This window comes from Pinus tabuliformis, chromosome 1_1 (genome assembly GCF_031772625.1).
Source record: "Pinus tabuliformis cultivar Carrire ecotype Pingquan chromosome 1_1, CPIR1, whole genome shotgun sequence".
Classification (NCBI taxonomy): domain Eukaryota; kingdom Viridiplantae; phylum Streptophyta; class Pinopsida; order Pinales; family Pinaceae; genus Pinus; species Pinus tabuliformis.
In genome coordinates, this window is record NC_142297.1 from 221,534,729 (window position 1) to 221,550,198 (window position 15,470).

General features: G+C 37.7%; 2 protein-coding genes across 2 annotated transcripts in view; both read left to right on the forward strand.

Moving 5' to 3' along the window:
• Positions 1–4,675: 4,675 nt before the first annotated feature.
• LOC149212338 (uncharacterized) lies at positions 4,676–5,572 on the forward strand. Its single transcript, XM_089388641.1, has one exon. It carries the CDS (start codon positions 4,676–4,678, stop codon positions 5,570–5,572), a length of 897 nt encoding a protein of 298 aa, XP_089244767.1.
• A 162-nt stretch (positions 5,573–5,734) lies between these two features.
• Positions 5,735–15,470, forward strand: part of LOC149212339 (putative serine/threonine-protein kinase PBL28) — a 69,533-nt gene continuing 59,797 nt past the window's right edge. Inside the window, exon 1 of the mRNA XM_089388642.1 lies at positions 5,735–5,867. Coding sequence (XP_089244768.1) covers positions 5,735–5,867 — 133 coding nt within the window. The remainder of the gene's footprint in view (positions 5,868–15,470) is intronic.

A 15,470-nucleotide genomic window follows, 5' to 3' on the forward strand; every position in this document is an offset into this window, starting at 1 on the left:
TTGGTTCGAAACGCGTCGACAAAAGATTGGTTATGTGATTTCGCTGAAGATTATCTAAACATATAAACCATATTTTATTTTTATCCATTCACAAATATATATATATATATATATATATATATATATATATATATATATATATCACAACAATGTTTTCTAGAATTTATTTTTTAAGGTTTTATAAAATAGTTGTGTTTAAAATATTTTTTGAATCTAAAAAACAATAACAATTTGGTAATTATAAAATAAAATGTGCAATTCCTTTATGTTGTAACTTTGCAATGTTTTCTTAGTTTATAATAGTTTTTTTTCCCACTTCTTTCCTTTTCATAATTTTTTGTTAAATATACATTACTGATTATACTTGTCACAGGCAGGATATATTGTGTTCAGTTTTTCTTTGATTAAAAAAATTTAAAATTTACCTAAAATTTCACATTATCAAATGAAAATAATTATTAAATAAATTTTAAATTCATTTATCTCAAATATTATTGACTAAAATGTTCTACTTCTTATTCTGTAATGATGGCAACACTGACTTCAGTGCATTGTATAATGATTTTAATGTACTTTTTCTCTCTTATTTGTGTCAGAAAAAAACACAACCATATTTATTTCTCTGGAAGACACCATCGCTTGAGCCTCAACTGTGACCCGAGCCTCCCTAGGCTTTTACATACATTGCAGAGTAAAAGCTATGTCGATAACACATGTCCTAACCATCATTCAAATAATAATAATATTTTTTTTCTCCTTATTTTGCAGGTAGCTAGTCTAATATTTTTTTAAAAGCGGTTGTGTTTAAAATCCACATATATTACTTTGCATATATTATATACATCATCATGTGCATTATATTTGTTTGCGTATAAGTTAAGCATTAATTTCCATATAAGTGAACCACATCACATTACACACACACAACTTAGGTTTAAATATATATCAGTCTACATTAGGCATCCATCCATATAATATGTATAGTGGACTCTTACGTCATACTTGTTGGGTTAAGTGTGTATTACACAGTTTACACCTCGTGCTTCGGATTAGATTGAGTGCATGCATTATGTTTTACCATGGAAACATATATATATTTTGATTTAGTTTAAAAGTATTAGGGTTATTTTTGGATAACATGATAAGAGAAATTAAAGTTGGATTTTTTTTAATACTAGCATAATTATATTAATAAATTTGGTTTACATATATCGATAAGTATTTTGGTAAATTTTAATGTTTCAACTTTTCACTAATAGATATAATTGCAAATCTTAAAAATGTCATGCAATCAAAATTTTAATCCTAATAGCTAATAGATAAACTTTAACCTTTCAAATTTTCACCATTAGATGTAAACTCAAACACTATTATGACTAAATCTCATTTAACATTAACATAAAATGTATCACAATATCATAAATATAAAACTATTAATCAAAAAGCACATCTAATCATCCCAAATGGAATCCGAGGTGGGTAGAAAATAGGGCGCATATATCTATGGAAGTTTCCTTATTCCTAACGAGTAACTATTATATCCTATTTAGTTTTTAGTTGACCTGTTATTAGTAGGAAGGAAAAGACATAAAATCATATGTTGACTGCTATTCCATCATATATTGTAGGTTTATGTATGAATTCTACACAAAACATTGGAATTATTTAGGAATGGACACATTTATAGTTTTTTATATTTACCTTTTATCAATACAAATTATGATTCATCTCCATTATTTATTTGTTGTTGTTGTTGTTGTTGTTATTGTTATTATTATTATTATTATTATTAAAAAGCATAATGAACATATATTAGGATTAAAAAGTACCTTTATGTTAATTTTTTAATATTTATATATATTTTTTAAATTTAAACTATTATTTTTAAATTTAATAATTTTAAATTAAATTTAAATTTAAAATAATTAGAGTTTAAACATATATTAACTATATAATATATTTTATAGAATTAAAAAAATCACATTTATTAATCAATGTTAAAAAATCCATCATCTATTTATCAAATTGCAATATTAAATATTTAATCTAGCTATAATTAGACTGAGAGACATTTTATATATACAATATTTCCAAACAAAATTGTTTTTACTTAATATATATATATATTTTAAACTTTTTATTATTATTACTAATAATTTGTGAAGATTGTTGCAGTAAGGTATATGCTTCAGGGTGTTTCAAGCTTCATTGGCAACCATACATTCAAGGTAACTTTCAGGACACTAAAGGATTTGGAGCTCATTTCTGAGTAACATATTGGAGCCATTGATATGTTGCATGAAAAGAAAGGGGAGAGCATGTTAGGATTTTTGGACGAAGGATACGATGGGAGACCTGGTTCAGCTCACCCGCGACAAGTTTCATGGTGGTTCCGGGAGTTAAATCTCGCGGGTCTGACCGCTACCCCACTGTTTTCAAGCATTTGACCCTCAAGGCTCTCACTCTTCTGGTTTTACTGGTGGTTGGACCTACACTGCTCTGTTTTGCAGGAACCCCGTTTTATTATTTGGCTTACTCTCCCCTGTTTCTCGGATGACAGTTTCCGTCGGTTCCCGATGGATGTGGAGGACCTCGTGGACTACAAGGAGGACCCAACACCCGACCAAGTCATATGGGCATATCAACCTGGCCTCGACACTAGTCCCCGGTCTGCCAATATTCAAAAGCTGACAGATGCTCGGTTGGCGCCCTTCCACCTGCGTTCCACTGGAAAATCGCCCCCGCCTGATGTTCATATTGAGGATCTCCCCGGCTTGGACTGCCCACCACTTTCTCCGGCTACCCTCAACCTGCTTGGCACCAACCTTCAATCCTCCCCCACTTTCAACTCACCCTTGGATACGCCTCCGCCTCTTTCCATGCCATTGAATGCGCCCTCATCCTCCTGTGCTCCGGCTGGACCCTCAAACCCCATTAATCCTGCACACTCTTTCGCTCATCCTGGGTCCTGCAGTTTAAACCCTAACTCTTCGATTCGCTCTGGGTGCTTTAGCTCTCCCATCCCTAACCCTAAATCCACCCAGTCAACCCCCCTGCAGTTCCTCTGAGGCGTGCAAAAGCTTACTGAGAGAGCACCCCATGAGCCGGCGCATGGATAAGCCAAAAAAGGGAAGGTGCCTCAAGGTAGTGGATTCAGACATTAATCTGACCTTCGGCGAGGATGTACCGATGGGAGATGTAGCTGATACGGCAAGGAAGGTTTTAGTTGGGTGTGTGCGTGGAAGAAACTATTCAGTTGAGCGCCTTCGCCATTGGACTATGGAGATTTGGGGTTCACTGTTAAAAGAACTCCCCATCATCAGGGTTTTGGCTCGTGGCTGGTTTGCCCTCCGTTTTCACAGGGAAGAGTATACGGATTGGATTCTTTCCCGCTACTGGCACATTGAGATGGCACCTGTGCTACTCAAGCGATGGGATCCATTGTTTGATCCGGAACATGAGCAGTTGGGAGCGGGACCAATCTGGGTCCAACTGCCAGGGTTACCCATGCAATTTTGGATCCCTCAGGTTTTCAAGTGCATTGGCGACGCATTGGGGACTTACCTTGAACACGATCAGTCCTACGAAAAAACTGGAATCATGACCATGGCCAGGATCCTGGTTCACCTTGATACTAGAGAGGGTCTAGAGGAGAAAATTACCCTCCACTGGAGGCACTTCTCTCGCAGACAGATCCTAGACTACGAAGGAGTACCCTTCCGCTGCAGAAGATGCCACAAAGTGGGGCATCTGTTCAAGGATTGCCCGCTACTCTCAACACCGGCTTCGGAGACTGCTCGAGGGGTCAAACATCGCCGTTCGGAAGAGCGGATCATGAACAATCAGCTACAAGGACAAGCCCCTCCAAAGGATGTTGAAGGTGTGTCGACACAGCAGACCAAAGTTCCAAGGAAGTCTCCTCCATCACCACCTCGGACGCGCTCCAAGTCTGCCATGGGAACAGCTCCTCCTTCGGGTAATGACTCTGTTCCTATAACCTCTGCTTTTCTTTCAAATGATTTTCCTTCTTCTCTGCATATTCCCTCTCCCCCCTGCCTCTTCTCCGTGCTCTCTCCCCACCATAATTTGTAACATCGTCAATCCCCCCCACTTTCTCCACTACGCCTCCATCTTTCCGGGGAACTTCTCCTCCTCCCCTCCCTTCCTCTCCCCCCTCTGCATCGGGGTCCCATACCTACAACCTCCGTTCCAAATCTCTGCACATTACTCCCCTTCTTGGTTTGGGTATACCTCCCCTATCTGCTGATTCCAAACCCTCCAGAGGGCGACCATCTAAGATTGCAAAAGCCATCAGGTCTGCGGTGGCTGATGTAGCACAGGGTCGACAATCCACTATTGAAAGGGCACTTAGAGCATCCGAGCCCTCTGTATCTGTTCCCCCATGATCTGGCTTTCCTTCAACTGTAGGGGACTAGCCAACCCCAAAAAGAGATTGGCTCTCAAGCGTCTATTGATCAACTCCAACTGTGACATTCTCCTCCTCCAGGAAACCCTTGGGTCTTCCGAACTTATAACCAGAACCCTTCTCTCCCTCCTCCCGGGCTGGTATTTCCAAGGTTTGGATGCTGTGGGCAGATCAGGGGGTCTTGCCTTGGGTATCAACCCCAAATCGATTAAATCTATTTCCTCCTGGGGTGGGAAGGGGTTCTTAGGCATGGATGTTTTTGCGAGAGACCTGGGGATTCATATTCGAGTCATAAACATATATGCTCCAAACCAGAACAGGCTCGATTTTTGGCACTCCTTTCTGGACAACCCTCTTATTACGGGCTCCACCATCATAGGAGGTGATTTAAATTTTTCTCTTGGGAACGAGGAATCCTGGGGTCATCACTCTCAAATTGACCCTATTACAAATCAGATGGGCTTTCTCCTGGAGAACCATGGACTCATTGATGTGCCCATGAACAAGAAATTGCCTACATGGCACAATAGGAGAACCAGTGATGCAGCCCTGGGAAGGAGGCTGGATAGATTTCTAATTCATGAAGATCTCCTCCGATCCCTCACCCTATACAGGCAATGGGTTGGCTCGGGAGGACTATCAGACCATTCACCCATATTTCTTCAAGTCTCGGGCCCTTCCAGGAAGCCTCGAGCTCCATTCAAATTCAACTCTGGCTTCTTAAAAGACCCAGACTATATCAAACTAGTCTCGGATTTTTGGCATGCTCAACCCCCTCTCAGGGAGCAGAGAAAGGCTGTTGATTTCTGTGGGTGCCTAAACAAGCTCAGAACACTTACTATGGACTGGTCAAAAAGGAAAAAAGAGAGGGATGAGCAGACCCTGAAGGATTTAGAAGAACAGATTGCCTCCCTAACTGATGAAAAGGGGCTTGGTTTCCTCTCAAGTGATACAAAACTTCATCTAGTTAATCTGGAATCACAGAAAGAAAAGATCTTATTGGAAAAAGAAGAACTATGGAGGCTTAGAAGCAGAGCTATTTGGCTTCAAGTTGGTGATGGCAACACAAAATTTTTTCATAACTTCGCCAATGGTAGGAAAGCTACAAACACCATCTGGCAGTTGCCCATGGAACAGGAAGGCTAGGCTTCCACCCACCCCCAGTTAGCAAGGCTGGGTATATCACACTTCAAATATCAGTTCACAGCCCCCTCTGCCACCACTCTCCCTGATATCATTAATCTGGCAGGCCATTTCCCTAGATTTGTGGATCCAGATGGCTCAGAAGATCTTTTAAAACTTGTCACTATGGGGGAGCTAGAGGGCACCCTTAAATGGTTTAAGAGAGACAAAAGTCCAGGCCCGGATGGATGGCCTGTTGAATTTTACTCTGCATTTCTTGATATTTTGGGGCAGGATCTACTTGTGGTCATTGAAGAAAGTAGGATCTTGGGCCGTATCTATGCCCCTCTAAACTTCACCTATTTAGCTCTGATCCCTAAATCTGACTCCCCCGCTTCTTTCAATGACTTTCAACCTATTTCTCTTTGCAATTGTCTATATAAAATCATATCCAAAATCATCGCCAATCGCATCAAGCCCATCTTATCTGATCACATATCCCAGGAACAATTTGCATTTCTTCATCACAGACATATCCAGGAAGCTATTGGCTCGGCCTAGGAAGCCCTTCATTCAATTAAACTCAAGAAGCTCAAAGGACTGACTCTTAAAATAGATTTATCAAAAGCTTTCGACAAAGTCAGTTGGTTATACCTCAGAATGATCCTCACACATTTGGGCTTTCCCCTGGCTTTCTCAAACTAGATCATGGGATGCATCTCTTCAGTATCTTTTGCTATTCTCATCAATGGGTCTGCCACTCCCTCCTTTCATGTCAATAGGGGCATAAGACAGGGATGCCCACTATCCCCTCTACTCTTTCTCCTGGTCATGGAAGGCCTGAGTAGATTGATTGATTCTGAAAAGAGAATGGGGAGGCTCAGGGGATTAAAGATCACTGAAAATTTCAATCTGACTCATCTCCTCTTTGTGGACGACATTCTCATTTTCCTAAGTGGAGGTGTTCAGGATACCACAACCATGAATGAGGTTCTAAATCTTTTCAGCAATGCCACTGGGATGGAAATCAATAGGGGAAAGTCTACCATCTCATTCTCGGAATGCTCCCAGCAGGAAATTCAGCTCTCACTTCAAAAATTTCCTTTTCAAGTCAATGATTTAAAGGATGGACTGAAGTATCTAGGCTTTAGACTCAAGCCTGATGGATACAAAATAGCAGACTGGAACTGGCTTATCACCAAGGTGGAAAAAAGAATCAATATATGGTGTCACCGGTTCCTATCAAGGGCAGGAAGATTGATTCTTATCAAATCAGTTTTGGAAGCCACTCCAGTCTTTTGGATGTCTTTGGCTTGGATCCCAAGGGGGATTCTACACAAAATACAACAAGCTTGCTGCCAATTCCTTTGGAAGGGAAGAAAGGAGGGGAAACCCTTTGCCTGGGTTAAGTGGACAGAATCGCCACTCCCAAAAAATGGGGAGGCTGGGGACTAAAGCAACTCCCTACTTTTGCACAAGCTTTGGTGGCAAAATAGGGCTGGCTGTTATTAAAGCACAAAAGCCTCTGGTCGGAGGTAATCACCCATAAATACATTTGGCCCATATCTATCATTGATTGGATAAGATGACCCTCCTGGAGTAGGAAAGGCATCTCTGTCATATGGAGGGCCATCCTAAATACTATGCCCATTATAAAGGATGGACTCATATGGAAAATAGGAAATGGAGCTTCAGTTCATATTGGGATAGATCCCTGGACCGGAAGTGGGAACTCATATCAACTCCCACCTGAGCTAATCAATTTTTTAAACAACAGAGGCATCAGATATATTGAACATCTCGACGATCAACAAAACTCTACTTTTCTTTCTCAAGCCTGGCACTCTGGGGAGAACTGGAACATACCCATTGAATGGGACAGGACATGGCAAAATTTCCTTCAAGCCCTTACAAAATCTCATGTCAGACTAAATAATGAAGATGATGAACTTATTTGGGGGCACTCAAAAAAGGGCCAATACTCCTCTAAATAGGGCTATGACATCATTGTAGCTGATTCAAAACTGGAAAGCATAAAAAGCTGGTGGAAGCTCCTTTGGAAATTGAAAGCTCCCCTGCGCACAAGACTACTGATGTGGAGCATTCTTGAAAACAAAATTCCCACTGGAACTTATCTTAGAAAGAGGGCTTTCACTGGTCCTACCTGGTGTGTACTCTGCCATCAGGAGGAGGAAACGACACAGCATCTCTTCCTCACTTGTCCCATTACAATATCAATATGGACGCAAGTTCTTACAACTCTAAATATGAACAAGAGCTGGCATGGAGCCGATTTACCGATCGCTTGGGACACTTGGTGGGGAGAAGCATCCGAACCAAAGACAAGAAATTTGCCCCTTCTGGTCTCATGGCATATCTGGCTGAAGCGTAATCTCATAATTTTTCAAGACAAGCCGGTAATCTGGAATCTGGTCCCACCGAAAATTTGCTCAGCTTATGAGGAATTACCTGCAGAGGAAAATACCAATAGACCTAGGATTATAACACAGGAGCAGATTGACAAGTCAATACCTTGGGCCTATTTTGATGGGGCTGCTCAAGCACAAGGCTGTGGGGGTGGCATCCTATTCCATCTCACCGAATCACATTCCTTCCAGATTAGTATGGGTTTAGGCCATGGAACAAATAATCATGTTGAACTGATATCTCTCCAACACCTGATATACTTTGCTATACTTCAACAGTGCAAAAATTTACAAATCTATGGGGACTCAAAGAATGTGATTGACTGGTTTAACAACACTGCCACTTGCAATGCTTACACACTGAGATCTATTATGGATGAAATTGTTTTTTTTTAAACATATTTTGATCAGATTTCTTGCTCTCACATCTACAGGGAGCGAAATGAAAGTGCGGACAAGCTTTCGAAAGAAGCGACGAATCGTCCTCTAGGAGAATGGCTGATTATAGAACACACACCAGCAAGAACTTATCAGTACTTCCACAGGCCATACATAGACAGGGAACTTCAGAGGGGGAACAACCCCTAATTTTACAGAAATTTTTGTTTATAAATTTTTGTTCATTATACAGGTTGCTAAATCGATGTAAATAATAGTTTTTACAAACAGTCATCACCTCTGGGTGACATTTTGATTTCTTTTGGGTTTGAACAATAGCACAGTACACCCCTCGGGGTCTTATTGTAATTACTTCTGAACTTCGACAGTGGACTTCGGTCACAGTACAGCATATGCCCATGGGCATCTACAACATGTAATTTCACCTATAATGAAATTATGATTTTTCTTCTCGGGAAAAAAAAATATTACTAATCATTTTAGTTCCCATTTATTGTCTCCTAAATAAAAAAGGTTGAAAATTTTAAAACATATATTAAATGTATTTGAAATTTGGGAATTGACTAAACAAAAATAAATCAAGCCGTGACTTACCGTTATCCTATTTGGACGATGTCTAGACTAAAATTCACATTCTTGTGGGCCATCTTTGTTATTATTAGATGGAGACAATTTTTTTACTTAGATTTAGCTGCATTATCTCTACCTAGGCATAAATCAAAAGAACTCTATTTGTTCATGAATTATTTTGCTATTTTAATTATATTTTTTATTAATATAAAGTTGTATGCCTTTAAATGGTTTTTAGTGTAATTTAACTATATGTAAATTATGCAGAAGGTAACGCTAGCTATGTGGCCTTGTTTTATCTCCATTCATTTATAAATCTATATGGATAACAATTTTTTCTAAACGTAATTTTAAAGGTTTTATTAGGTCATTTTGAGTTTGAAACTTTTTAATAATTTCAAAATACATTTTTTTTTTTTAAACAAAATGTGTACTTCCTTTACATTTATATCAATAATTCTAACATGATATTATGTATTGAAATATCAAGAAAAGAATAAGACAAAAAATTTCAATTAACACTATTTTATTTTATTGCTGTTGTTTGTGTTTTCTTTTAATATATATATATATATATATTAAAAAAAACACAAACAACAACAATAACACAAAATAGTGTTAATTGAAATTATATATATACACACACACACTAGAGGATTTGGTAACACGGTGGTGCATGTACTCGCGCTACATGGGGTTGATTCCTGTTGACTGCCTCTATAACCTCCAGGTTTAACCAAACCGCCCCTAAGCACAACGAACGGGTAAGACGAGGTTTGAACCTGTGACCTGCATACCAACACGAATTCCTTAGCAGTATGTTCGTTGGCCAACACGCCGCACTCCTGTGGGCTAAATCTTATATAAATATTGATTTCAATAAGATATTTGTTTTAAATAACTTATATTGTATTGATTTGTAAATTAATTAAAAATATTAATAATTAACATATTTCTTTTAATTTTAATATTTAACATAATTCTTTGCGATTTAAAGTATCATTTTTTTTACATATTTCACTTAAAATGAATTTAAAGTCTATTTGTATTTATATATTCTTTACATATTTTTATAATAGGAAATTGTTATTTTATTTTCTTCTAACATATTATCATATTATTCAAAGCATGGCAAAAATATATACATCTTCCTCAATGCTTGAAACCCTTTTGAATCCGAATTAGACACTTGTGCAAACTTGTCCTTTGCTTAGATTTTATTTGAGCTGTGCTTGCTAGTGCATTAATTGCTATGTGATTAATATAAAATACTTGCATGTTATCAGTTTTCTCTGCTTAACCGTATTATTGTATTTTGGTTCTCTCTAATGACATGTAAACAATGTCATCTTCAAATTGCCTTATAGCTTGTTCTTCATTTTCTTTGTCCCAGGGCCAGGAACTCATGTTTGGCTAAGTGGTAAATAAGAATATAAAAGAAAGGAGACTGATACTTGTATGACAAATTTCATAATGTTATCCAATGGTAGTTAGTAATTGACTATTTAGCGTATTCCATGCTTTTTCCATTGTAAAACAATCTTGCATTTGACACTTTGCCATATTTTCCCATTGGACCACATGGCAATGAAAAATTCTTTTGCACTAAATGAGTCAAATTTGCAAGAAATCGATCACAAGTTATCTAGATTCAACTTATATAGACTACAACATTTCTCATACTATCTAGGGGATTGTCTATTTTATTCTTTTGTTGTTCTTCTTCACTTCCATTATACCTCAGTTGAAATCTGAGAAGGAATTGTTAATCACTTTCGCCATTGCTTGAGTTGTCGACATGATGCCATTTTGCAATCATTGCATACTGATACGACTCTTGAGTATATTGAAAACCTTGCACCATGTTAATTATGTTCATACATACTAGTAAATATTGTCTATACCATCTTCTCTTTGTGCTTCTTCTATAATTATGTTATGGGGAGATGCTTTTTGCATCAAATGGTTCTCTAATTGGTTGTTAGTTCTAGTCAATGTTTGGCTATTCACAAATGGGAAACCTTATCTTTGGTTCAATCAACACATTGATGGTTATTAGTATAATATTTTATTGCACAACCAAAATCCTGTGTGTGGCCATTTTGAACCACTCTTGTTGCACCGTACAATAGACATCACAACTTCAATTCCTAGATCAATTGCTCCATTGAATTCTCCATGCCAGTGTTCCTCCAGACAATATGACATGTTGTCAATTGAATAAATCCTAATGCAACAAGGGTTCTTGATCTATGGTCATATTGTCAATGATTGTCGTGACTCGTTGTTTGAATCTATTTGTGCACTTGCACCATGGTTTGACATGGTTCCTCTGAGAAAAATATTAGCACAAACTTTTTACAACTATTTTATTCACAATGACATTATAACTATTAAATGTTTGCAACAACACCTTGATGCTTAAATCATTGAACAAGAGCAATGCAAGGTTATATTATTAACTTATCAATGCCATATGCAAATGGACATATAGAAGGAAATGCTTTTACAATCCAATGGATATGTGAACTACTCAATGTTAACATATACATTTGGAATGCAGAAATCAAAGATATTGCTTTCAAATTATATCCATCAAACACTTCATCCAAAGTGATATACCTCATGTGTATTCCATTGTCCATATCACATATGCATTATCATGTACTTATGCAAATAAATGTTTTTTTGAGGCAAAGTAATTACCTATCATTTAATTGTCAACCCGGGGGTTTCGTAAAACTTGCGAAGCATGCGTGCACTATATATGCTAGAAATTAACTTTCAATTTAGATCAATCTAACTATGAAACCAAATAATGAAAACCAAATTCACCTATTCTAATTCAACACTCAATTCAAAAGAAATTATAGTACAATTATAGTACAACGCGCGGAATTGAAATCTTAATCTTTCAATCTTGCAGGAACTGAAAAGCACACCACTCTTTCAGAAATGAAAGAAAAAACAATCATTCTTAACCTCTCACACAGGAAAAGATATGAAAGCAAATAAAAACAAATGCTCTTAACTTCTAGGTAGAAAGCAAATAAAAACAATCACTCTTAACCTCTCACACAGGAAAAGATATGAAAGCAAATAAAAACAAATGCTCTTAACTTCTAGGTAGAAAGAAAATAAAGACAATCACTCTTAACCTCTCACACAGGAAAAGATATGAAAGAAATAAATCTTAATCTATGAAAGTAATAAATCTTAATCTATGAAAAACAATAAATCTCACACATTGTAGGTGGCCAATCCAAAAGCATGAGAGATGGCAAGTTGAGAGGCTCCAAATGCAAGCATAACCAAATCAAGGTGAACATCACTCATGAGCATGGTGCCAAATCCAAATTCTATATTCAAAACATGAGCATTTCCCCAACTTTACACATGCCTTTGAAAGGAGAAGGCTCTCCTATTTATACAAAAACATAAGAAGCTACCTCATTAATGGAGGTCCATTATTCTCTCCCTAGATCCCTAGAAAATATCATAGAGTTACAACTCAAATAGGTAATGATGAGACACATATCCTCTTTTACCTTTATCCAAATCTCCTTCCATATCTTGAAGGGAATTCGAATTTGAGCATTGGAGGTGACATAAGCGTGCCTTGGAAGCTTCCAAATGACCTACACATGTCATGAAACTCAAGCCACTTTTAAGTATTAGCAAGTATATGTCATTTTTCTAAGTTTTAACCATTTAATTCACTTATAATACTAGAAATCATTAGCTTTTGGAAAACACAAAGGTAACCCCATGTAATCATGAAAATGGAGGCTAATGAAAGGTTATATGGTCATGGAGTTACGACATGTGAGTGAAATGGTGGCGATAAAGGTGAAAGTGGATGATATTTTGAAGACAGTTTGGAGACTCTACAGTTTTGATGATATCAACCATATTGGTAGTATGCAAATTATGCTTGAATCAATGTCAAAGGAAAACAATTTCAATGTTGTGTTAACTATTTCTTCTAAGCATCTTGTTCATAAAGAATCCAATTCTATTACATATTTCTCTTTGCTTGAGTATCACTCAACCAATAATATAACACCAAGAAAGAGAAGATTTGTCAAGTTTCCCAAACATTGCAAACTATTAGAACAAGATTCACGTTCTTAGTCATTGAGCAAACACAATAGCAAACTGGTCTCTAATGCTTTTTCCAACAAACCCAATGTAATGCCCTCCTCCTACACTTACCCAAGCTTACCAATCCACTGGGGTAAATGTGTGATGCATAGTTAAAATGATGTGATTCAACTCCCTAAGTGTAGTTAAGGAAGTGGAACCGATGAACCAACAATTTACAGACCTCGCTCAGGTGCTATAGGACCCCCAAGAACTAATCCACCACTCTAAGTGCCCAATCATTGAGTCAAGCTAGCTTTTAAATGAATTAAACCCCCATTTTCTCCCATGACATGGGAATTTATGAGAATGGGACCCTCCATTCGCTCCCACAATGCCTACAAGAGAGAGACTGCAATGTTTTTTAGTGAGTTCTGTGCCAGAGATTGCGAGATTTAAGCTAGTTTTTCAGGGCTAGTTTCTAAACCAATGCCCAGAACTTGATGAGACTTTCCAAGACAATAAATGGCACCAAGAAAAATCCTCTAACACAAAAGTTGATTAAGGACTTGACCTAAACAAGCTTAACCATGACAAGATTTTCATCAAACATATTGCAAATATGAAATCTATAGGTTTCAGCAACAAATCTGAGCAAAGGGGTCTCATACTTATCTGAGAATTGTCAAGAAGGATTGATTCCTTCTCACATCAGCTGCATTATCATCTATCAAGTCACGTATTCATTTTTCATTCATTTACAAATCAAAACATGATGAGAGCCATACATGATCACTGCCATAAAACTCACTCATAACCAACATATAACCAACAAAAATATAAAGGATAGAACGGCCATATAAGACACATATACATAAGTATATTTACCCACAAAATACCAAGGAGAAAGAGCTTTTATTGACATATGCAAAATGTAACTAGGTCTAGGACTTTCACGAACCACCTGACCATAGACTAGGCTGAGCCAAATATTTCTTTCAACTAATCACTCCCATGCCATATTCTAAGCATGAATGTGGGATCTCGTGAAACACATCAAGCACAACCAAACCACGGTTTCCAGAAGCCAACCACCTCAACCCTCAACCAATGATTCCACCTCACAGTCAGACACCACTAATCATCACTAGATTGGTCTCTACCCAAGTTGTCGAGGACTTTAGAGTGTTTGTTCCAACCTAGCTTCCAGGGCTAGTAAATCAACCCATAGCTTCTGCTGGGCTTCCAGAGTGTTTGTCTAACCAAGGCTTCCAGGACTAGTAACTCAACCCACAACTACCGCGGGGCTTCCAGATATTTTTTCCAACCAAGGCTTCTAGGACTAGTAACTCAACCCACCAAGGGCTTCTAGAGTGTTTGTCCAACCAAGGCTTCAAGGACTAGTAACTCAACCCAAGATGATACAGGGCTTCCAAAGCGTTTGTCCAACCAAGGCTTCCAGGATTAGTAACTCAACCCAAGCTGTTACAAGGCTTCCAGAGTGTTTGTCCAACCAAGGCTCCAGGAACTAATAACTCAACTCACAACCATAAATACATGAGCACCAATCAGAACAAAAGTAAAACCCACAACATCATGGCTATCCAGGAAATGGAAAGGCTAGGAAAATCCACTGTCAATCTAGGCAATCCTCCATGCCATTGACAACTCATAACTAAGAAACCACATTCATGTGCTATGCATGCCAAAAATATCAAGGAAACCATACATGCAAATTGATACCTACAAAATAAATCCAACTATAGTTCTTGATCCCGTTGTCCTCTTGCGCTTTCCTACTCTTCCTTTGCCTTCTTTCTCCAAAAATATAAGTATGCCACACTCTTCCAAGAGTGCTCCAAGAAAATTCTAAGTGTCTAAGAGTATGAGAGAGAGAAAGAATAGAGAGCCCTAAGCTAAAACTGACATAAGGCTACCAACTGATCCTTAGAATCCTTTTTATCAATGAGGCCTCTATTTTCTTCATTTTCCAATATTTTCCTTCATTTTCCTCCTCACATGCAACTTGTGACCTTTCACCTTCCTTTCATCCTAATTTCCATTATTTTCATAAATAAATGTCGAATAATGCCTCTTTCCTTTCCAAAGCCTTTTTCCATTGCCTTTGCCAATTTCCTTTAGCCATAATAACCAAATAAACACCCACTAGGATGTTTTTCCCACCATTCAACTTGGAATACATGTCCCATGACCATGGTGTTATATTTTTTACATGGATTTTTAACCAAGGTTGTTACACCCAATCAACAATATATCCAATTGCATAAATTAAAATCTACAATGCGAGCACGAGGTGTTGTGCTAAATGTAGAACATATAAAACATATATAATCAATTAAAACCATTGAGACATATTTGTAATCAATCCAAGACACACCTACTTATGAAAATACATGCGAGACATTGACACACTCACTTAACGA

Bases quoted from the DNA above. Each gene is read 5' to 3' on its own strand.
- LOC149212338 (XM_089388641.1), top strand. From the start codon at position 4,676: ATGGATGTTTTTGCGAGAGACCTGGGGATTCATATTCGAGTCATAAAC.